This window comes from Cryptococcus neoformans, chromosome 5 (assembly GCF_000149245.1).
Source record: "Cryptococcus neoformans var. grubii H99 chromosome 5, complete sequence".
NCBI classification, from domain to species: Eukaryota; Fungi; Basidiomycota; class Tremellomycetes; order Tremellales; family Cryptococcaceae; genus Cryptococcus; species Cryptococcus neoformans.
In genome coordinates, this window is record NC_026749.1 from 1,254,617 (window position 1) to 1,273,380 (window position 18,764).

General features: G+C 46.9%; 8 protein-coding genes and 5 non-coding genes; 7 read left to right on the top strand and 6 right to left on the bottom strand.

Moving 5' to 3' along the window:
- Window positions 1-414: 414 nt before the first annotated feature.
- Window positions 415-905, top strand: CNAG_12474. Its single transcript, XR_001045778.1, has 3 exons — window positions 415-577; window positions 633-682; window positions 748-905. It is a non-coding gene; the product is annotated as a hypothetical RNA (non-coding RNA).
- CNAG_01081 (hypothetical protein) lies at window positions 751-2,380 on the bottom strand. XM_012193677.1 has 7 exons: window positions 2,207-2,380; window positions 1,962-2,147; window positions 1,651-1,896; window positions 1,396-1,601; window positions 1,218-1,344; window positions 1,048-1,160; window positions 751-1,000 (listed from the first exon to the last, which is right to left on the bottom strand). Exons 1-7 carry the CDS (start codon window positions 2,232-2,234, stop codon window positions 965-967), a joined length of 942 nt encoding a protein of 313 aa, XP_012049067.1. The 5' UTR covers window positions 2,235-2,380; the 3' UTR covers window positions 751-964.
- Window positions 2,381-2,926: 546 nt separating this feature from the next.
- CNAG_01080 (glycolate oxidase) lies at window positions 2,927-4,641 on the bottom strand. The gene is made up of 7 exons (XM_012193678.1): window positions 4,286-4,641; window positions 4,129-4,231; window positions 3,839-4,076; window positions 3,632-3,799; window positions 3,505-3,579; window positions 3,121-3,451; window positions 2,927-3,065 (listed from the first exon to the last, which is right to left on the bottom strand). The coding sequence occupies exons 1-7, from the start codon at window positions 4,405-4,407 to the stop codon at window positions 2,990-2,992; spliced, it is 1,113 nt and encodes a 370-aa protein (XP_012049068.1). The 5' UTR covers window positions 4,408-4,641; the 3' UTR covers window positions 2,927-2,989.
- Window positions 4,642-4,646: 5 nt separating this feature from the next.
- CNAG_01079 (2,4-dihydroxyhept-2-ene-1,7-dioic acid aldolase) lies at window positions 4,647-6,083 on the top strand. Its single transcript, XM_012193912.1, has 6 exons — window positions 4,647-5,042; window positions 5,098-5,203; window positions 5,270-5,398; window positions 5,459-5,678; window positions 5,742-5,858; window positions 5,913-6,083. The coding sequence occupies exons 1-6, from the start codon at window positions 4,975-4,977 to the stop codon at window positions 6,032-6,034; spliced, it is 762 nt and encodes a 253-aa protein (XP_012049302.1). The 5' UTR covers window positions 4,647-4,974; the 3' UTR covers window positions 6,035-6,083.
- A 242-nt stretch (window positions 6,084-6,325) lies between these two features.
- On the top strand, window positions 6,326-6,671 carry CNAG_12475. Its single transcript, XR_001045779.1, has 3 exons — window positions 6,326-6,420; window positions 6,488-6,536; window positions 6,602-6,671. It is a non-coding gene; the product is annotated as a hypothetical RNA (non-coding RNA).
- Window positions 6,357-8,567, bottom strand: CNAG_01078 (aldehyde dehydrogenase (NAD)). XM_012193911.1 has 9 exons: window positions 8,277-8,567; window positions 7,977-8,220; window positions 7,848-7,929; window positions 7,740-7,790; window positions 7,583-7,687; window positions 7,259-7,518; window positions 6,826-7,202; window positions 6,676-6,768; window positions 6,357-6,626 (listed from the first exon to the last, which is right to left on the bottom strand). Exons 1-9 carry the CDS (start codon window positions 8,397-8,399, stop codon window positions 6,474-6,476), a joined length of 1,488 nt encoding a protein of 495 aa, XP_012049301.1. The 5' UTR covers window positions 8,400-8,567; the 3' UTR covers window positions 6,357-6,473.
- Window positions 8,568-8,577: 10 nt separating this feature from the next.
- Window positions 8,578-9,692, top strand: CNAG_01077 (hypothetical protein). XM_012193910.1 has 4 exons: window positions 8,578-9,039; window positions 9,109-9,282; window positions 9,333-9,490; window positions 9,548-9,692. The coding sequence occupies exons 1-4, from the start codon at window positions 8,991-8,993 to the stop codon at window positions 9,566-9,568; spliced, it is 402 nt and encodes a 133-aa protein (XP_012049300.1). The 5' UTR covers window positions 8,578-8,990; the 3' UTR covers window positions 9,569-9,692.
- Window positions 8,838-9,559, bottom strand: CNAG_12476. Its single transcript, XR_001045780.1, has 2 exons — window positions 9,091-9,559; window positions 8,838-9,027 (listed from the first exon to the last, which is right to left on the bottom strand). It is a non-coding gene; the product is annotated as a hypothetical RNA (non-coding RNA).
- Window positions 9,693-10,067: 375 nt separating the features above from the next.
- On the top strand, window positions 10,068-10,221 carry CNAG_12477. The gene has a single exon (XR_001045781.1). It is a non-coding gene; the product is annotated as a hypothetical RNA (non-coding RNA).
- Window positions 10,190-12,340, bottom strand: CNAG_01076 (4-aminobutyrate aminotransferase). XM_012193909.1 has 10 exons: window positions 12,011-12,340; window positions 11,821-11,957; window positions 11,600-11,783; window positions 11,441-11,561; window positions 11,286-11,384; window positions 10,798-11,238; window positions 10,605-10,759; window positions 10,496-10,546; window positions 10,367-10,444; window positions 10,190-10,313 (listed from the first exon to the last, which is right to left on the bottom strand). The coding sequence occupies exons 1-10, from the start codon at window positions 12,148-12,150 to the stop codon at window positions 10,253-10,255; spliced, it is 1,467 nt and encodes a 488-aa protein (XP_012049299.1). The 5' UTR covers window positions 12,151-12,340; the 3' UTR covers window positions 10,190-10,252.
- Window positions 12,341-12,514: 174 nt separating this feature from the next.
- On the top strand, window positions 12,515-14,993 carry CNAG_01075 (methylmalonate-semialdehyde dehydrogenase (acylating)). Its single transcript, XM_012193908.1, has 9 exons — window positions 12,515-12,708; window positions 12,760-13,018; window positions 13,080-13,130; window positions 13,178-13,381; window positions 13,435-13,718; window positions 13,758-13,953; window positions 14,000-14,176; window positions 14,231-14,411; window positions 14,473-14,993. The coding sequence occupies exons 1-9, from the start codon at window positions 12,642-12,644 to the stop codon at window positions 14,647-14,649; spliced, it is 1,596 nt and encodes a 531-aa protein (XP_012049298.1). The 5' UTR covers window positions 12,515-12,641; the 3' UTR covers window positions 14,650-14,993.
- On the bottom strand, window positions 14,748-15,017 carry CNAG_12478. The gene has a single exon (XR_001045782.1). It is a non-coding gene; the product is annotated as a hypothetical RNA (non-coding RNA).
- A 532-nt stretch (window positions 15,018-15,549) lies between these two features.
- On the top strand, window positions 15,550-18,206 carry CNAG_01074. Of its 2 annotated transcripts, XM_012193907.1 has the most exons (11): window positions 15,550-15,852; window positions 15,914-16,178; window positions 16,244-16,301; window positions 16,364-16,436; window positions 16,495-16,555; window positions 16,642-16,699; window positions 16,772-17,218; window positions 17,270-17,426; window positions 17,480-17,549; window positions 17,614-17,724; window positions 17,777-18,206. In XM_012193907.1, the coding sequence occupies exons 2-11, from the start codon at window positions 15,997-15,999 to the stop codon at window positions 18,003-18,005; spliced, it is 1,446 nt and encodes a 481-aa protein (XP_012049297.1). In that variant the 5' UTR covers window positions 15,550-15,852; window positions 15,914-15,996; the 3' UTR covers window positions 18,006-18,206. The 2 variants fall into 2 exon arrangements, with proteins under 2 accessions (XP_012049297.1, XP_012049296.1); XM_012193906.1 differs by having other exon boundaries at window positions 15,550-16,178.
- Window positions 18,207-18,764: the final 558 nt, after the last annotated feature.

Consider the following 18,764-nt stretch of genomic DNA (forward strand, 5'->3'; position numbering starts at 1 on the left):
AATGAGAACCTTACAGGTTTGCGATTTGCGATAAGGGTCCTTGTAATAATGAAAGAAGGGGTGACGTCGTTGGGCAGCGAGACATCGGCAGGATCAGGGTGCGGGAGCCGGATAGAGTGGTTTTTGCTGCGAAGATCGGCAGCTAATGCATATAAGCCCGCACTAACCCACGGTAATCCACAGTTACCCAGATCGATGCACGCAGACGACCCAAGATGTGCGGATGGCATTTCTCTCCAACCGGCAATTAAACCACATCCAAAGGAGACCAGTGCGCGGTTATCAGCAATAATTTGTCCGGCCGATCATCCAAAGGCCGCTGACGTTTGGTCTCCGATGCGTCTTGTGGCCGCCCATCTTCTCTATAAATAACGTAATTTCATATCCACCCTCACGGCTACTACACTTTTTACAAAATCCTTCACACTAGATCGTCTAGGTAAATTGTAAATACTGCTACGCTGGTGGCCCTTCTCCACGGTGCAATCGCCTACGCTCCACGGTACAAGAACTTGATGATACAGCAAGTACTCTGTACTACAGCATACGTGCCCGCATGCATATCAGCTCCTTCACGGCACGTCTCGTCTATGAATCTTAACAAAATCCTGTGTTCTGATACAGTCTAGTAGTAGTCGTTCAGAATCACGACTAGCTTGTTGCTGCTTCCCTCTCCTTTTCAGTAATTGCTTCTAATAGTTTTACCAGTATCTTATTTAAACTAATGTTGCGTCGTCCATGTCCAAGCGCTCTTCTTCTGAACAACATACATTTTCATTCGGTGATATATCTTCATATACAGTTCTCAATGCCGACCAATGTAAGGCAATGGTCACAAACATGAATTATCTTGGAAGGCCACTTATGTACTGATATAAGCTTACATTACGGGCAACTCGTCCTATCGGCGAATCTCTAAATAACAAAAACAGGGAAGATACGCCTCTGCTCAAATCTAGACGATCTACTCGGTTCTTTTCTTGCTTGCAACATACGAGTGCTGTTGACAAATGAGTCACTTTGTATGCAAGTCAACGGTTAACTCACCCAGTAGATATCCATCCCGTCTGTCAGAGGCAGGCGCTTGGGACGCCAACCGGTCAATGCTGTCCCGAGAGAAGGTTTTGCTAACAAGGTGGACACCCAAAACTTTTCATAAGCTGTTGATTTGATGTTTATCAGTGTCGACCCAAAACATTTGGAACATTACGCCCTACCATCAGTCGCTTCCTTAGCTTTGTACCCTTCCAGACCGGTAACTCGGACCACTGAGTTGAGGATCTCCTTCAAAGACTCGGGACTAGGATTAGCGGCAATGAAGACTTGGCCTTTACAAGCAGGAGACTATGTAGAATCGAGATCAGCACTTTGGGCAATATGCGATCCGAAACTCACCCTTTCTCCAACGCGCACGTAAAGATCGGCCAGATCATCATGGTGGATAGTTAAAAGCCTAGAATCGTCCCTCACTATAGTTTCAAACTCCTTCTGACCCTTTTCCATAGCGGCCAAGGCAGCGTCGAAATGGTAGTAAGCAAAGTAAGAGCCGGATCGACCATAAAGGCATGTGGGGGCGACGACGATGCCGTTCACATTCTCATCTACAATAGCGGTCAGATGTCGCCACCACTCCAGCACCAAACCGCTCACTACTTAACACAGGCTCCATAACCTTGTTGCGCCAAATGGTTGGACTGTTGACCGCGGCCTGCGCAGGTCGTCGCTCATCTGTCCATTTATCCAAGCCACCTGCACCTCTGGAGAAGACCCAGTGCCCAGCTGTATAGATATAAGTCGGTTTAGGGCCCCATTTTTGTCGATCTTTGACGGCAGACAGAAAAGTCTTGAACGAAGCAAGGGCGTTATCAGGACCGGAAGCAGCAATACAATCAACCACTGCATCATTTCATATTTGTCAGCTAACGCCTGGGGTTTCACTGGTGAGAGAAAGGGCAACTCGCCAATATCAGCATCTTTAGCCAGATCTCCCCATTTTTTCTGACCCTCGGGAGAATGAGGGTCACATACAATCGGCAAGATTTCATTTGGGGACAGCCTGCTAGCAGCGATGGATTCCGAACGAGTTTGTCCCCAAACGAAGTGGCCAGCTTGAACAAACGCGAGAGCTACTCGGTGGCCGATAAAACCTATCTTAATGCGTGAGCTAGTAAACCACCGTTTGGATTACAGATACCGGGCTGCTTACCGCTTGCGCCGAGTACAATAACTTTCATGATAGGAGAAGTGTTGTTAAAACTGAGAAGATACTAGGTGGATACATTGCTGAGGAGGCCCAGGGATGATTCACGTTTAAGTACCATATTAAATGCATGACATCAGCCAGAGTGTGCTGTGTTGGAGGTGACAAGGCGACGGACGCTCCGTTTGGAGCTGTGCGTGGTAATCTTATCCGCCTTTTGAACGCCTTCGGAAAGCCCGTCAACGTTACGTAATCTGTTTCATTTGCGCGCGTAAACATTGCGGCAGCATCGATCGTCCACGTGACTAGAGTCATCAGATCTCGACAGCCGCCCTTACCGTTCGGTCGTGCAGCCATACGTACATATAGCAGCTATCTGATACAGCATTACAAGGATTAACAGGATCAACAAAGCCAATAGCATATGCATCTGGAGTGCCAGGAATGTAGTGTTAGGTTGTAGAGCTATCAGTTAAGAAACATTTCGTCAAAGGTCCGGGTGCTATTGCCACATGAACTGCTGCCGCTTACGTAGAAAAAGCTCCTTAACAAAAGGATCAGTTACCTGGGTGAGTATGAATCATGAATCCTTCTGTGCTTGTGCTTAACCCTTTCACTGATCTATGTGCGCTTCATAAGCCGTGTCGAGTCATGTGGTTATGAACCAAGTAACTCGGAACGTGTGTGAGGCGCCTCAATGAACATCGTCTTCTACCCATTTTCAGATGCCCAAAAAGAAGTACATACGAACCAAGACTATGTAAAAACTATAACCCAGCACGCCACCACCTACAATTTATGAAGGCGTCCGTCCAGTCCTCTGCGTGCAAGATGAGCCCGGGTGATCTGTTTAATGTTGGCACATCTGTGGCATGGTTTGTAAGCATGCCAAGAAGAGAGTTATAAGTGGACAAGCTTACCCAGCCAGTACCATAGTCGTGCGAAGCTCGTCCAGTAAGAGATTAACTGCGAGAGAAACTCCCGCTTCACCGTCGTGCGCCAAACCCCAAATTACCGCCCGGCCAAGCCAGACATGATCAGCTCCCAAAGCAAGGGCTTTGAAGATGTCGGTCCCCCGCCTGATTCCGGAGTCGATATGGACGGGGATGCGCCCGGCAGCAGCCTCGACCACTTCAGGCAGAGCATCCAAAGTAGCCGTCACTGAATCGAGTTGTCTCCCACCGTGGTTGGACACTACCACGCCATCAATGCCATACTCAATAGCCAAAGCGACATCCTCCGCGGTGTACACTGTACGATCTCAAATGAGTTGCAGCTGTAGTTTGTGCGAGACCTGTACCTACCGCCCTTGAGCCAAATCTGCATTTTAGTATGTGACCGTGCCCAGTCTACAAGAGTCTTCCAGGTGCACGAGGCATCTAATAAAGCGTCAGCCATTCCTTTGGCAGACATCGGCCTATCATAACATACCATACTTCAGGCGGTCGTCTTCCACCACCAAGTTACGCCAGTCGCAATCAGCGGGCATATGAGGTAATTCGATATGGTCTGGGAGGGTAAAGTTGTTTCGCGCTTCGTTTAGTCGTCTCCCCAAGACTGCGCAATCTACAGTGACGAAAACAGCCTTACATCCCGCCTCTATATTGGTAAGCTCTTGTCCGCTACCTTCAAACTCACTTTCAGCCCTGCGGATAATTTCCAAGTTGGCCTCACGCGACTTCATTACACTCAATTGCATCACATAAGGGATGGCCCCTTGACCGGCGGTCACCACGTCTTCGATAGAGGTTGTTGAATAGGTGGAAAGACACATAGGAATGCCAGCTTTGGAAGCCGCCATTGACGTCGCTATCTCCCCATCAGGATGAGCTAGCCTTTGAAAAGCTGTGGGAGAAAAACCAAGAGGGGCGGCGACCTATCCATGCTGGTAGTTAGTCGTGCAAAGAAGGCCTAAAAATAATATCTACTTTTTGACCGAAGACCTCTACCGACATGTCTATGTTGCCAACATCGACCAAAATACGGGGACGAATTCTGTATTGGTTAAATGCCTCAACGTTCTCCCGGCAACTAATGGCGATTCGATCAGCATGTCAAGCTTTGGATCTCATGCAATTGACATACGTAATCATGTCCATCGCACCACCGTTGTAAAATTCGTGGACCATTTGGGGCAGCGTCTTTTTGGACTCTTCCTCAAGGTCAGAGAGCGTATAGACGCCGTTGTTGAGTACTTGACGATTCATCTTGTCGGCAAAGAAACTGATAGCAGTAAGGGAAATGTATAGAAAACGACTGTTGGGAGACACAATTGGATACAAGATAGCTTATGAAGAAATCCGGTTTACATACATATGTAGTCACCCTGCCAGAACACACGGCTGGTCATCTGGTCATCCGGTAATGCACTGATAAAGGTTTATGTTGGGAGTCCGAACCGACATTGTTATCTGTCCGAGCACTTAGTTATTACTATTGACGGAGGCTCCGTCCGCTGGGCGCCATAATAACAGATCAATTGGCCGCAATCATCGCGTCGCAACCTCCGTCGGAGGCCGTCGGCATCTTGCGCTACGCGCTTGGCACTTGTTCGGATCGTCCTTCTTATCAGAATAGCCTTCCATTCCTTGTAAGCGTCAAGTCCAAGCCGTACACTCACCCGGTCAGTATCATGATATGTGGAATACTTAAGGGGACTCTTGTCGCTCCTCAGATATGCTTCATTTCTGTCTCATCAATACATCTTCGACTATTTTTGCAACTCTACTGTACTACCGACTCCTTACATAACTACCAACACAAACTCCCAAACAATGGACAAGCGAACCTATCTCAGAAACGACCTTCTCGCTGGAAAACCCGGTATTGGGATGTGGCTCACGTGAGTCAAGTTGTGGATTATTCCTCACGATTGCTCATTGATTGCGTGATAATAGCTTGCCTGGGTCCGCATTGGCGAAGACCGTAGCCACTATCCCTGGCTTCAACTGGATCCTTATTGATGCTGAACATGGCCAGATTACAGACAGGGATTATTTTGATGTAGGTTTCTATAGATGGATACCGCCTTGTTTGCCTCACGAAAGCTGACAATACGCTCCTCAATAGCTTACCAATCATATTACCACCGAAGGCGTTTCACCCATTATCCGTATCCCCTCCGATGAACCTTGGTTAATCAAGCGGGCCCTCGACTCAGGAGCTCATGGCTTGATGATTCCTATGTGCCACAACGCTGTACGTCTCCAGACATTCGTTTGCTTGGCCACGAACTCGACACTGACAGCGATCCTGTAGGATGTCGCCAAAAAGGTCGTCTCTTCCAGCAAGTACGCCGCTCGAGGCACTCGAGGATGTGGTTCACCTTTCACCCAGATCATCTTCGGTGTTCCCGAGGCTCAATATGAGGCAACTTGCAATGACAACTTGTTGGTCATCGTCCAAATAGAGTCGGCAGAGGGTGTGAAGAATGTGGAGTCCATTGCCGCTGTCCAAGGAGTGGATGTTCTTTTCGTTGGTGAGTTCAGGTTCATGATGCGCTTCTTGGATAGATTTCAGATATTCATATTAATCTGATTAGGCCCCTTTGACCTTGCCAAGTCAATGGACATCGAGTTCGGTGGCGAGGAACACGAGGCTGCTATTGCTCGAACCCTTAAGGCTTGTAAAGATAATGGCAAGAAAGCAGCCATCTTTTGTAAGTCAGCAATGGGGCGGAGGCTGCCATAGTGATGATTAACCTTTGATCTAGGCATGTCCGGCGCCCAGTCCAAGAAGCGTTTGCAGCAGGGCTTCGATATGGTTTCCATAGCCACTGATACAGACTCTATAATTCGAGAGTTCTCCAGGCAGCTCGAAGACGTGAAGGCCTGATCCTATGTATGCATATAACCATCACAGGTCATCCCTGCTTTCCTTGTTTATGATTATGCGAGTTAATAATTAATGGGATCGAATTCCTAAGTGAACCCTGTCTGTTGCTGCAATTATTCAATTATTTTGCCTTCAACAGTTTTGGCACGACCATGTCCAGGAGAAAAGTGATCTAAGCTGAACTCAAGTAGCAGGATCTGCAGTTCATATCAATTTGCTGTGCCGCGTATACTCGTTGGTTCTTCTTATTTTGTTGTAAAATAGTGCTTTAAGTGTTTCGAAGATTGAATTTAAGAAGCGTTCAGTCTTTATAAATTATGACGTCCGATACATCGCATGTCAGAGGTCACGGCAGCCAAAAGGGGGCACCGGACCAAGAAAAACTTGTAGGCGGATTCCGGAATGCACATAGCATACCATAGACCAATAGCTAACGACTCTATAATTTGATAGGCCACTCGAAATCTTCGCCATAGTAATGGTGAACTGACTTTGTGATAAGGTAAGGCTCGAGACCCTCCAATCCCAACTCTCGGCCCCATCCAGACTGCTTATATCCACCAAAAGGAACTTGATGAGAGAGTGCTACGTACTATGACATGTTCAGTTATACCGAAAGTAGATAACGCCATTGAACTCACTTGATTAATCCATACAGTACCTGCCTTCAACTTGCGTGTGACTCGCTGGACTCGAGCGTAGTTCTGAGAATGGACGGCGGCGGCCAGACCGTACTGCGAAAGACATTAGCGCTCGAACCGAGGGACGAGGGACAATAGCTGTTAACTGACTTCGGTGTTATTGGCGATCGATATAGCGTCAGTCTCGTCCCTGAAACGAATGACAGAAGCCACAGGGCCAAATATCTCTTCTCTGGCGATCTTCATATCCATAGTGACGTCTCCGAACACTGTTGGTTGGATAAAGTACCCTTTAGATCCATGTCTGCTGCCGCCGGTCAAGAGCTTTGCCCCGCCTCGCTTGCCACTCTCAATATAGTCGAGGACCTTCCTGAATTGCGTCTCATTAACTTGCGGTCCTTGAAAAGTATCCGGGTCTGCCGGATCCCCGACCTTGAAGGCCTCAGCGGCAGCTTTGAAATGTGTGATGAACTGATCGTAAATCGACTCTTGCACAAGCACTCTTGACCCGGCACTGCATGATTGACCTTTGCAGTCGAGTTAGCTGAGGTACTTGGAGGCCTAATGGATACACATCACGCACCCATATTCTCGTATACGCCAAAGGCTGCCCATTTCGCAGCTTCCTGTAGGTTCGCATCGTCAAAAACGATATTCGCGGATTTTCCGCCAAGCTCGAGTGTGACCGATTTCAGATTAGACTCGGCTGCAGCAATGGCAATGCGTCGTCCGGTGATTGTGGAACCGGTAAAGGCGATTTTATCAATGTCCATGTGCCTGGAGAGAGCATCTCCAGTGGTTCGACCGAGGCCGTTGACCAAGTTGAAAACCCCAGCTGGATATCTGCAAGAATGTACATCAGTCATCAACTTACTTAATACATCTATGTGCATATAAATATACTCACCCTGAGGGCTCAAACAGCTCGGCAAACTTAAGAGTCGAAAGAGGTGTTTGCTCCGCGGGCTTAAAAACGATAGTACAGCCAGCAGCCAGAGCAGGGGCAATTTTCCTTCGGACGTCATATTAGCGATAGAAAATAATATTCATGTATAGTACTGCACCAAATCATCATTAAAAGAGGATAGTTCCAAGGTACAATCTGAGCGCAAACACTAATTCATATCAGCCGCGATTTAAATCTCACAGGGCTCGTAAAACCATCCACTTACCCGATGGGCTCCTTACGAGCCAAGGCATGCTTATGCTTGTCGTCAAGCTCAATCATTGACCCTTGTATCTTGTCGGCAGAACCTACAGCTATATTAAGCACAAGAATGGTCGTAAATAACTAGACCCACCAGCATAGTACCTCAAACAGGCTACTGAATCTTCGATGTCCGCTTTACACCAAGCGAGAGGCTTGCCAGAGTCAAGGTACTCCAGCTTAGCCAATTCTTCCATTGTCGCCTCCATACCATCGGCTAGCTTGAAAAGCAGCTGGCCGCGTAATTGAGATGATACCTCAGTACCCCAAGCAGTTTCGAAGCAGTGTCTTGCGGCTTTCACGGCGTCGTCGACATCGTCTTTGCTGGCGGTTTGAACCTGTTCTCTCGATAGTAAGCCTCTTTCATGATTGTACTTCACTATTTAGGACTCACTTCTGCTATGACTTCCTCAGTAGCCGGATTCACCGACAGAAGGGGCTCTCCCCGGCCGCTCTTCCATACTCCGTTGATGTACAAACCTGTGTTGAATGTAACATCGGCGACAGTGGCACTCATTTTGGATGGTTGAAGAATGTCAAGTTGCGTCCAAAAATCTTTGAGGAGTAGATTGAAAGTGGAAAGGGAATGTGATTTGTTCTGGCATCTCGATTAATCATTTTGAGGTTTTAGGATATAAGGGAGGATTCGTTGAAGACAGAATGACATGTGAGAGATGAGACCGCGCTTCTCGCTTACTTTCGTCTCTTCCCCGAGGAAAGAAGATTCCCGTTGATAAGGGCTTCTGGACGGCCGGACACGGAAGCAATTCATCGGAGGACGCGACTGACAAAAGCGGCAATCGCGAATCGGAGGTTCCGTCAACTGCATACCACTGCATGTCCGTACGTTGGTCGGTGTACTCATGCGGAGACCGGTATCTATCTCATGTCTATATGGGCATATGCTTCTCCACGGCAACCGCTATCCGCCTGATTGATATTCATTTGCTTGGTTGGAAGGCCTCGTTGCATCAATAGCTTGCCAAGGAACGAGCGACTGAGAACGCAGGAAACAACAGGAAATATATACAAGCCACGTTCATCCTCAAATCCACCCTTTATCATCCCTGGCTTACGGATAATCACTTGTTCTAAAGAAAGAAGTACCATGTCAAAGGCAAACAAGGTTTCCATTGTTGACCCTTCTGGTCCCGCTCGTGAGTCAAACCTCCTTAAACGTCCCAAAATAAAGCATAAAAACAACTGACAGGAGTAACATATATTAGCCAGCAAATTCGCTTCCAACATGATTGTCTCTGGCAAGACAGTCTATCTTGCGGGTGCAGTCGGTACAGACAAGTCAGGGCAGTTCATTCCCGGGACGATCAAGGATCGCACTCGACAGGCTTTGCGCAACGCAGAAGAGCGTTTGCAATTCCTTGGGCTTGACTTAAGCGATGGTACGCTTCAAATTAGAGCCGCTTGATGTTGACACGGATTTATTTCATAGTCGTTTCTGTGACTATCTTCCTGTCAAAATACGAGGAAGACTTTGCATCCATGAATGAGGCTTATATTGCATCGTTTCCGACTGACGTCCCCCTGCCTGTTCGAACCTGTGTCGGGGTGGCAGCTTTGCCCGCAGGGACTGATATCGAGATGACTCTTGTAAGTTCATCATCAGTAGTCTGCCCATCTGTACAAAATCACTGACTTATTTGTTAGATCGCGGCTAAAAGAGATTAAAGCTCAAATGTAGTAACATGTGATTGTAAAGAATCTTATTTATCCATATAGCATGCATACGTAGTCATTCGGCAACGGCTCCATGAAGTACTTCTTTGATTTATGCATACCCTTGTCTAATCCACGTGTGGGTTTGATCATCAAAGGCTGGGTTGATAATTTGCCTTTTCCTTTTCCTTTTATATTTACGGTGCAACTCCATTAGGTGCATTCAAAGTGCGATTATTTCCCCGATTATAAAAATCGCAAAAATCGCCTTTCAGCGTGAATGCGCCTTTTCTGGGACCCAGCCTGTCGACCTCTGTTATGACTCCCGGCAGCCTGAAATTGGGCAAGAAATTCCGTGACGTCATGATAATCACAGAAATAATCGCAAGTAGAGCCACCTCTGGAGGCGATTCTATTAATCGCCGAAATCGCGTTTATAATCGCAAAATCGCGTTTTCAATAATCGCATAATCGTTGAAATAATCGCACCTAAATTGCATGATATAACTTCAGTTAATCATGTCTCGTCTTTCTTGTAAAGAGAGGACGCCAAACGCAAAGTGAATGAGTAGATGTTTTATCTGATGCTGTCAGTCGTGGTGTGTTCCGACAAGATATCAAGGCAGTCTGAAGTTGCAAGGTAAAATCTGATGCATTATGCATATCCAGAAAGCGGCTAAGCTTTAAAAATGTTGACTATTTGAAAACGTTTCTCAGCTTCTCGAGGAAGAGGTCGGCGTGACATTGCTCAAACACCCTTTTTATCGATCAGCAAGCGACAAGACTTAATATACTAAGTTGAATACTTACAGCATAGGCCTTAATCTTACAGATTGCGAACCGCAAGCACCAAGATTCACCCCTTGAAGACGCATTTGGGCAATGAATCTACAATAATCAGCGCTATAGCCTCACAAAATTATCTTTCGATAAGCTCACTGGTCACGCTCCTTAGGTGATGGAAGGTCAAAAGCGATGAAGGTGCCTTGCCTGCAAGACGACGTTAGCATCAAAAGCTCGTAGGGATAGTACAAATGCGATGATTTACCCTTTACCTCGAAGGTTGAGAATGTTGCCACTAGCTTCGTAACGTTCCAGGTTCTTGTAAATATAATCTCCCACACGAGAAACATTCTCAATGAGACCATCTCGCTCGATCACCTTGAACATCTCTCGAGCTTGAAGGGCTCGTATAGGATCACCCTAAATTGTTAGCCCAGCCTCAATGACTTCTTACTCACCATCCACGTGTTATAGGCCTGGTAGGCAAAAGGTGCTCGAGTAGATAAGTTATGGTAAAATCCAGATGCCTGAGTCTTCTTACTGAAGGTCACGAAGTCCGCAGGCTCCTCGAGTTCCCATTTGTCGTGCGCCCAGAATGAGCCGGTAGCTCCTACACCAGTTTGGACCTCATCGACAATGAAGTAGATGTCGTGCTTCTTGGCGATCTGGCGAAGTTTTCGGAAGTAGTCGGCAGAGGCATGACGGTCACCGCCTTCTGACTGGATAGGTTCGATAATCATTGCCACAATAGGTTTCTTGTTAGACCAGGCTCGAATTGTCTCCTCCACATGAGCCAAAGCTGCTGCTTCGGCCTTTTGATTGTGTTCAGCGTTCTCTGCTAGAGGGTACTTGATGTCGGGAAATTGACATGCTGGCCATTCAAAGGCAGGCATGTCAAGCTAATTCAACATCAGATAAAGAGTCGAAGCACACTCGGCAATCTTACCTTGTGAATAGGCTTGCTTCGGGTCAAACTGAGTGACCCCAAGTTTCGACCGTGAAATCCGCCTTTGAAACTAAGCACACTGAGCATTGGGGAGCCAGGCTAGGTACCTTTCGTTAGACATGGCATTCGGCTGAACAGCGATACGAATGACCTACGGATTGATTTTCCAAAACGCTCTCAATCTCTTCCTCGGAAAAGGGTCTATTCCCTCGTCGCTTGGCTTGATACGACAGGAAGGAAGCTTTAAGAGCGCCTTCAGTCGCTGAAGATCCATCCCTAGAACGTTAGCCTATAGATCACGCTTGATAACTTACTGTGTGGTGAAAACCTGGTTCAAGCCCTTGGGCGCAACTTTCAGTATTCCTTCATTGACAATATCGGCCCAATCGACAGGAGGGTAAGATCCGAGGGCAGGGCGAGACATGGCAGCAGATGCAAACTGATCCGTCTTGGCGAGTTTGATCAAATCCGGGTGGTTATAGCCAATGGCAATGGAGGCTGGAAGTTAGCATATTGGCATGAATTGTGGACTTACCAATTTGAGCGAACATATCCAACAGAACATTACCGTCGGCATCAACCAAGTAGTTACCACAACTCTGGTTGTAATCGGCTACTAAGGTGTGAGCCCGAGGGTCCTGAAATTTGCCAATAGCTGCAGAGAGCTCATTCCTATGCATTATTAGCATGGATATTCGTGCATTGTTTCGCTCTACCGAACTCACCCTTTCGGTCCTGGGATAGAGCTTGTCACCACAATAGGCTTTTGCGGCTGACCTGGGACCAACCGGGTGGCTGCAGCTGCGGTAGCGTATTGCCTTCTGGCGAAAGTGTGAATGGTGGTGTGAAGCGATCTAGTCAACATATTTGTGAACCTTGTAGTGGTAAAAGCGCGGCGTGGGTAATATGAAGGAAAATACCATGAGTGCTGTTAAGACGTCGCCTTTTTGAGAACTGGCTGCCCGATGATTGCATGCGATTGAAGGGCATGATGATAGGCGAGGATTTCTTTTGGCGAGATAACGGACAAGCCGACGGAAAAGTGGCGAGCGAGCGGAAGGATCGACTCGGACAACGCCGGGATGGGACGTGCGTCCGGCGGGGTTATTAGCAGGCCTCGGCAAAATTCCGCCACACGGCATTTCGCCGCTCGCTGTATCTCCCGAACACACAAGAAAGACCACGAGTCAACAAGGCGCTCGTTATCTTAGCCGAGATTTTAGCCGAAGCAAACGGTCATTTATACGGTTATCACCAGTTATCCGGTATTTAGAATCCCGTTCTTTATTCTTCAAATCTCTTCCCCATTTCTCGCTTCAATCTCTCACAAGTTATACACTGCCACACATAGAAAGTATGCTATCTCGACAACTCACCAAAAACTTGTTTAACAAGCGCGCAGCCTCCACGCTTGCCGCTGATAGTGGGTTATTACTTTCACTGACGAGCCGCGTTGCTGACATCTCACCATCAGTTAATGCTGCCCAAGACAATGGAAGATGGAAAGGAACCAGCACTTTGGGGGGCGATGCGAAGCTTCTTATTGGCGGCTCCTGGGAATCAAGCAAGACAGACAAATGGTCAGAAGTGCTTGATCCTTCGACACAGCACCTCATCTCGAAAGTCCCTCATGCGACTTCCGCGGAGATGAAGCGCATCGTTGATGTGGCTGAAAACAAGTTTTACGAGTGGAGTGAATCAAGTGTGCTTACCAGACAAAGGATCATGTTAGAGTAAGTCTCTGGCAGAATCTCTGATGTTCTAACGACATCATGTCTGACGTGTTTTCCATAGCTTGCAAGGCTTGATCAGGAAGTACCACAAGGATATCGCTCGTAACATTGTGTACGTCGCAGTTTTAACAGATCCTTCAACTGCTAATGTATGGTTAGATTGGAGCAGGGGAAAACCTTCGCAGATGCCATGGGCGATGTTACAAGGGGATTACAAGTGGTTCAAATGGCGACCAACATTCCTACTGAGCTGTTGGGGAGAAACATCGAGGTTTCACGAGACATGGACACTTTGACCAGGATCGAGCCGCTTGGCGTTGGAGCTGCCATCTGTCCTTTCAACTTCCCAGCTATGATCCCTTTGTCAGTGATTGCCGCCCTCTCCTGTTTGACAGCTGTAGCTAATACTCCCATAGGTGGAGTGTCGCGATGGCCATCGCTACAGGTAATACTCTTATCCTTAAGCCCAGCGAGCGTGACCCAGGCGCTTCCGCCATAATTGCAGAACTGTGTGAAATGGCCGGTCTTCCTTCTGGCGTTCTCAATATTCTCCACGGCGGCGTCGACGCGGTCAACTTCATTTGTGACGAGCCTCGAATCAAGGCTATTTCCTTCGTTGGCGGCGATAAGGCAGGCAAGCACATCTATGACAGGGCCGGTGCTCTTGGAAAACGAGTTCAAGCTCAGCTTGGAGCGAAAAGTGAGTGGATAACCATTGTAGTCAGAGCTGACCCATTAGACCATGCCATCATTCTCCCTGATGCCAATAGGAGTGCTTTGAAGGCCGTCGCCGGAGCAGCTTTCGGAGCCGCGGGTCAAAGGTGTATGGCGCTCTCAGTTCTGGTTACAGTTGGGGATGCAGACTGGCTTCCTGTGCTTGTTGAGGAGGCTAAGGCCTTGAAAATGGGCAATGGATTTGACGAGGCTGCCGACTTGTGAGTGTTATTTTAGAGCCGTACACTAAAAAGCTAACAACTGCAGGGGGCCTGTTATTTCCCCTCAAGCTCGAGAACGCATCGAACAACTCATTGAGTCTTGCGAAAAGCAGGGAGGACGTATCGTTCTTGATGGTCGGGGGGCAACAGTTAAAGAATATCCTAACGGCAACTGGGTTGGCCCTACGATCTTGGAAGCGACAACCGATATGGACTGTTACAAGTGAGTTCAATCTAGAAAAATGGAATTTCAGCAGTAAACTGAATGCATTTCCAGGAATGAGATTTTCGGGCCCGCTTTGGTCGTAGTCAAAGCTCGCGACCTTAACGAGGCGATTGAGTTGGTCAACCGTAACCCCTACGGTAACGGCGCTGCTATATTCACTCAATCTGCTGTTTCATCCAGAAAGTTTGAGAAGAAGATTGAAGCTGGTCAAGTCGGTGTTAACGTTCCTATTGTATGTATCTTACCTCATTCTGTGATGAACTCGAAGGAACTCATGCTAATTAAAAAAAAAGCCTGTGCCTTTGCCCATGTTCTCTTGGTCCGGAAACAAAGCCAGTGTCCTTGGAAACGCTTCTCTTTACGGTCCTTTGGGACTCAATTTCTGGACCAAAAATAAGACGATTACGTCTTTATGGAGAGAAGATGCCAAAGAGGATAAGGCTGCTGTTGCCATGCCCGTTCATCATTAATTATTTCTTTGGGATTTCATCTGTTCTGATTAGCGCTGTGCATGAAACTCTGGATTTGAGGGTGTATCTAGGAAGTTAGAACGTTAAAAAACACTTTTGCGTGAATGGGTTTTGCATGGAAAGGCAAGCAGAAGAGCTCAAGGGGATTATTTGTGAAGTCAATAAATTTGTAGTAGTCTTCTGTCAATTTGTTTTTTTTTTTTCATCCCGCTCCCTCCCTTCCCTTTTGGGCGGGGAGACACTGCTTTGATATGTTCTAGTCCCATGCACTACGACTTTTCCTGAGACATTGTTTGATAAAGTTTTGATACAACAACGACGACCGAACGGCTCTTTCTCTGCGGTCGCACCAACCCTTCAACATCCATGCGATTCTTTGGATAGGCTTCATCTTAAGCGCCGCCGTCGTCTCCTGCTGTACTTTTTCTTCTCTCTATTAATATATTAACCTTCGTATTCATTTCCTTCATCTTCCTTGCGGTCACGCGCGACTACAGAAAAAGACTAATAGAACCGCCGAACATTCCACAGACTTACATTCGTATATAATTTTGCTCCGCTTAGTACGCCACCATCTTAATTGTTATCGCAATATTATGCAAGATAGACTTATTTCATATAATTTTGCTTGCGCCACCACATTTTACTTAATAATATCATCGTATTGTTATGGCCTTCTTCTGCCGATTTGCTGGGCATGATATTTAAAACAGCCTGTAGTAGTAGCGCCCGGTGGCCGGCTAGAAGACGGAGGATAAGGACATGACGATGAGCGACGATTTGCTATTTGTTTGCGTTGCAGCGTTGACAGCATGCATGAGGGCAACGAGCGCTAATTGCTGCTGGTCTTGTAGCAATGTATTTCCGTCGAACGAAACTATGTAAGTAATTGATAACTACCGGTGTTATCGATGGTGAAGAACAACAACGGCGGCGGCGGAAAACGGACATGCCGCGCCGTTTCGTCGGGGATGCATTCGTCGCGGTCCCCGCCATTCTCCCTCCGTTAGCGTCAGCGAAGCGTTTCACGGTGTTTCCGTTTCTGTTACCAAATCTCTACTGTTCCTTGAGCTCTCTTTCAAGCTTACGGAGTATCTGTATATGCACCTCTCCTCGCTTTGTTCGTCTAAAATTGGCTGGTGAAATTGTGGATTGGACTCAGCTGACCTCGGCTATCGATCCCGATTACCACCGCTCTGAAAGGTAAAAGCGCTGGAAAACAATGATACATACTCCACAGAATATAGACTAACTGGTTCTACAGCAAGTTGATTGACCAATATATGAGAGAATTATTCTCCTTCCATTTCCTCTTCAATCACAGGCCAACCAATTAAACAATCAACAATGTCGCAAGATCCATACACCACCAAAACATCCGAAATTAATATGGATGACAACATGAGTACCAACAAGAATGTCAGCCTTTCCAGAGTAGTCACTGCTCTTGAACCAGAGCAGGTACAGGTAGTAGATGGTGTCTGGGGTACCCTCGATGAATCTGCACCTAATTATCGAAGTCTCGGCTGGTACGTATGCTCTACATGGACAGCTTGGTTTGCAGATGTGAACAAATGAGCTGACCTCCAAGTAGGATACGAGCCAGTGTTCTCATGATCAAAGTCCAAATCGGATTAGGCGTCCTTGCCATTGTAAGCTGAATTCATCTCATCGGACGATACCATATAGGCCTAATTGCCTCAAACATTTTTAGCCGGCTGTCCTGGATACTTTTGGTCTTATCCCTGCTATTCTTATCATATTTGCTGTTGCTGCAGCCACCACTTGTACGCTTCAATCACTTCTTCATCTCCTCTTCTCCCCCATTGGCTGATGCATAGTTAGGGGCGGACTACGTTGTGGGCGTGTTCAAGCAGAATCATCCCGAAGTTTACACTTTGGCAGAGTAAGTACACGTCTCCTGTTTCCAAGAACCAACGTTTTTCTTGTTTGCCACCCTTTCTTTCGCAATGATTGACACCGAGCTCATAGCGTTGGCTATATTATGTGGGGTCCTATTGGACGAGAAGTGTTTGGCGCTATCTACTGGGTAAGTAGTCATTACATCGGATATTTTGACGAGGAAGAATGAGAAGGAATTAAGGCTTATTTTTATGCCAAGATTCAACTTACTGCCGTCGCTGGGGCCGGCCTTCTCAGTGTATCTGTGGCTCTAAACGCAATGTCAGGTCATGCGACTTGCACCATCGTCTTCGTCGTTGTTGCGGCCATCATCAACGTCCTTGTATCTTCCATTCAAACACTTGACCGAATCTCCTGGATTGGATGGATAGGCCTTGGCGGTATTATGTCGTCCGTTATCACCCTTGCTATTGCTGTAAGCGTTCAAGATCGTCCCAGTGCAGCTCCTGCCACAGGTGATTGGTCTCCCGATATCGTCCTTGTTGGCAACCCCGCCTTTCCTGCTGCTATTGGTGCCCTATCCAACATCATTTTCTCCTTCGCCGGTGCTCCCAACTTTTTCAATATCGTTGCGGAAATGAAGAACCCCAGAGATTTTAACAAAGCACTCATCTCCTGTCAGACCTTCGTTACGGCGGCATATCTTGTACGTTCTCGTATCTGACAATCTTTAGAAATTAGCTCACCGTAATAAAAGATTATCGGCTGCGTTGTTTACCATTACTGTGGCCAATATATTGCTTCTCCAGCTCTAGGATCAGCAGGTATTCTTATGAAGAAGGTTTGTTACGGTCTCGCGCTCCCTGGCCTTGTGGTCGGATGCGTCCTGAATACACATCTGCCCGCCAAATACAGTAAGCACTGTCTTAAACATCGCATTAGACCTTTAGGCTCATTTCGATCCGAGTTTTTGTTCGCTTGATGAGGAACAGCAAGCATTTGAGTGCAAACACCATCCAACATCGAGTTATTTGGGTGTGAGTGAATATATTTAATAAATAATGTTAAATAGTATCGTACAAAACTAATGAAGGTGTTCAGTTCCTGCGTCGTACTTAATTGTACCATCTCATTTGTAATCGCCGAAGGCATTCCAATTTTCAACGACCTCATCGGACTCATTGGGGCACTCTTTGCGACTCCTAATGCGATGTAAGCGGTATCACTTTCTAGCACCTGATTGCCTTTCGCTAATTCCATTCAGCATCTTTGAGTGTATGATGTATATCTGGGATGTCCATTACTGCGCCGACAAGTATCCTAGCCAACGTACCTGGAAACAGCGATCAATCCAAGTATTTAACGTCATTGTCTTGCTCCTTTCCATATTTGCCATGGTAGCGGGGACGTATGCCGCAGCCGTCACCATACGAGACGACGTAGCATCTAACGCCACCTCAAAGCCCTTCTCTTGTGATGATAATTCGGGGTAGTCATGAGAAGTTACGTATAGCAAATGTCCTACTGTATGGTTAGTGGAATTGGTATTCTGTCCTCTTTTAACCAGCGTTTCAGATTAGCATTTCATTCCCTTTACCTTTCAATTCTTGTCTCCCATACGTATGGCTGTATATGATGTAACCTAACGAGCGTTGTTTGAATAAAAAGGTACTCAGTTGTATGCAAATTTCTTGATCCTACTACGTTGATTCCAAGTTGTATGATCGTACATCTGTGTAAGACCGATCTGTACTTATTCTAATAATACTTTCCAGCCACATAGTAAACCCTTCCGACAAATAAAATACAGGTGTAATAGAGATGTCTGTCTAGATCACATGGAAAGGGCCCGGGGGGCCCTCTGAGTGAGAATACAGCCAGAGGGGGTGACGATAGGTTAGACTATCTGAGTTACACTGAATGTATTGATGAATGACCTAGAACGAGGAAGGACGTACAAGATGTACGAATTGTTTCAAAGACATCCGTAACTTGGGGATATCCTCTCTCATCAACACCTCTGTGCTTCTATTATATATAGATCTACGCTGTCCACTGCAGGCACCACACCAAGGGGCATGCAAGACCCAGATTTTTGACATCCCGAGATTCGCCGCCTTATGGAAAAGAAGGGGGGCAGGCTGTAAACATGTCGTCCTTTCACGTGGCTAGCTAGCGACAACCAAACAAGAGAATCTGAATGATCTTCAGGCGGCATAGTCTGATTATGGCCTTCAATGTCTCCGCTGTTG

Coding starts and splice junctions, on each gene's coding strand:
- CNAG_01075 (XM_012193908.1), top strand. CDS start 12,642: ATGCTATCTCGACAACTCACCAAAAACTTGTTTAACAAGCGCGCAGCC. Junction 13,719..13,757: donor AGCTCAGCTTGGAGCGAAAA/GTGAGTGGATAA, acceptor CTGACCCATTAG/ACCATGCCATCATTCTCCCT. Junction 14,412..14,472: donor TCGGTGTTAACGTTCCTATT/GTATGTATCTTA, acceptor TTAAAAAAAAAG/CCTGTGCCTTTGCCCATGTT.
- CNAG_01080 (XM_012193678.1), bottom strand. CDS start 4,407: ATGAATCGTCAAGTACTCAACAACGGCGTCTATACGCTCTCTGACCTT. Junction 4,232..4,285: donor GGTGCGATGGACATGATTAC/GTATGTCAATTG, acceptor AATCGCCATTAG/TTGCCGGGAGAACGTTGAGG. Junction 3,580..3,631: donor AGACGACCGCCTGAAGTATG/GTATGTTATGAT, acceptor ACGCTTTATTAG/ATGCCTCGTGCACCTGGAAG.
- CNAG_01076 (XM_012193909.1), bottom strand. CDS start 12,150: ATGTTGACTAGATCGCTTCACACCACCATTCACACTTTCGCCAGAAGG. Junction 11,958..12,010: donor TCTATCCCAGGACCGAAAGG/GTGAGTTCGGTA, acceptor AATAATGCATAG/GAATGAGCTCTCTGCAGCTA. Junction 10,547..10,604: donor CTCAACCTTCGAGGTAAAGG/GTAAATCATCGC, acceptor GTCGTCTTGCAG/GCAAGGCACCTTCATCGCTT.
- CNAG_01078 (XM_012193911.1), bottom strand. CDS start 8,399: ATGAGTGCCACTGTCGCCGATGTTACATTCAACACAGGTTTGTACATC. Junction 8,221..8,276: donor CTGAGGAAGTCATAGCAGAA/GTGAGTCCTAAA, acceptor TCGAGAGAACAG/GTTCAAACCGCCAGCAAAGA. Junction 7,930..7,976: donor CTGTTTGAGGTACTATGCTG/GTGGGTCTAGTT, acceptor ATATAGCTGTAG/GTTCTGCCGACAAGATACAA.
- CNAG_01074 (XM_012193906.1), top strand. CDS start 15,997: ATGTCGCAAGATCCATACACCACCAAAACATCCGAAATTAATATGGAT. Junction 16,556..16,641: donor GAAGTTTACACTTTGGCAGA/GTAAGTACACGT, acceptor CCGAGCTCATAG/CGTTGGCTATATTATGTGGG. Junction 17,219..17,269: donor TCGTTACGGCGGCATATCTT/GTACGTTCTCGT, acceptor CCGTAATAAAAG/ATTATCGGCTGCGTTGTTTA.
- CNAG_01079 (XM_012193912.1), top strand. CDS start 4,975: ATGGACAAGCGAACCTATCTCAGAAACGACCTTCTCGCTGGAAAACCC. Junction 5,204..5,269: donor CAGACAGGGATTATTTTGAT/GTAGGTTTCTAT, acceptor GCTCCTCAATAG/CTTACCAATCATATTACCAC. Junction 5,679..5,741: donor AGTGGATGTTCTTTTCGTTG/GTGAGTTCAGGT, acceptor TAATCTGATTAG/GCCCCTTTGACCTTGCCAAG.
- CNAG_01077 (XM_012193910.1), top strand. CDS start 8,991: ATGTCAAAGGCAAACAAGGTTTCCATTGTTGACCCTTCTGGTCCCGCT. Junction 9,040..9,108: donor TGACCCTTCTGGTCCCGCTC/GTGAGTCAAACC, acceptor AACATATATTAG/CCAGCAAATTCGCTTCCAAC. Junction 9,283..9,332: donor TGGGCTTGACTTAAGCGATG/GTACGCTTCAAA, acceptor TTTATTTCATAG/TCGTTTCTGTGACTATCTTC.
- CNAG_01081 (XM_012193677.1), bottom strand. CDS start 2,234: ATGAAAGTTATTGTACTCGGCGCAAGCG. Junction 1,345..1,395: donor ACGTGCGCGTTGGAGAAAGG/GTGAGTTTCGGA, acceptor GATTCTACATAG/TCTCCTGCTTGTAAAGGCCA. Junction 1,001..1,047: donor ACGGGATGGATATCTACTGG/GTGAGTTAACCG, acceptor ATTTGTCAACAG/CACTCGTATGTTGCAAGCAA.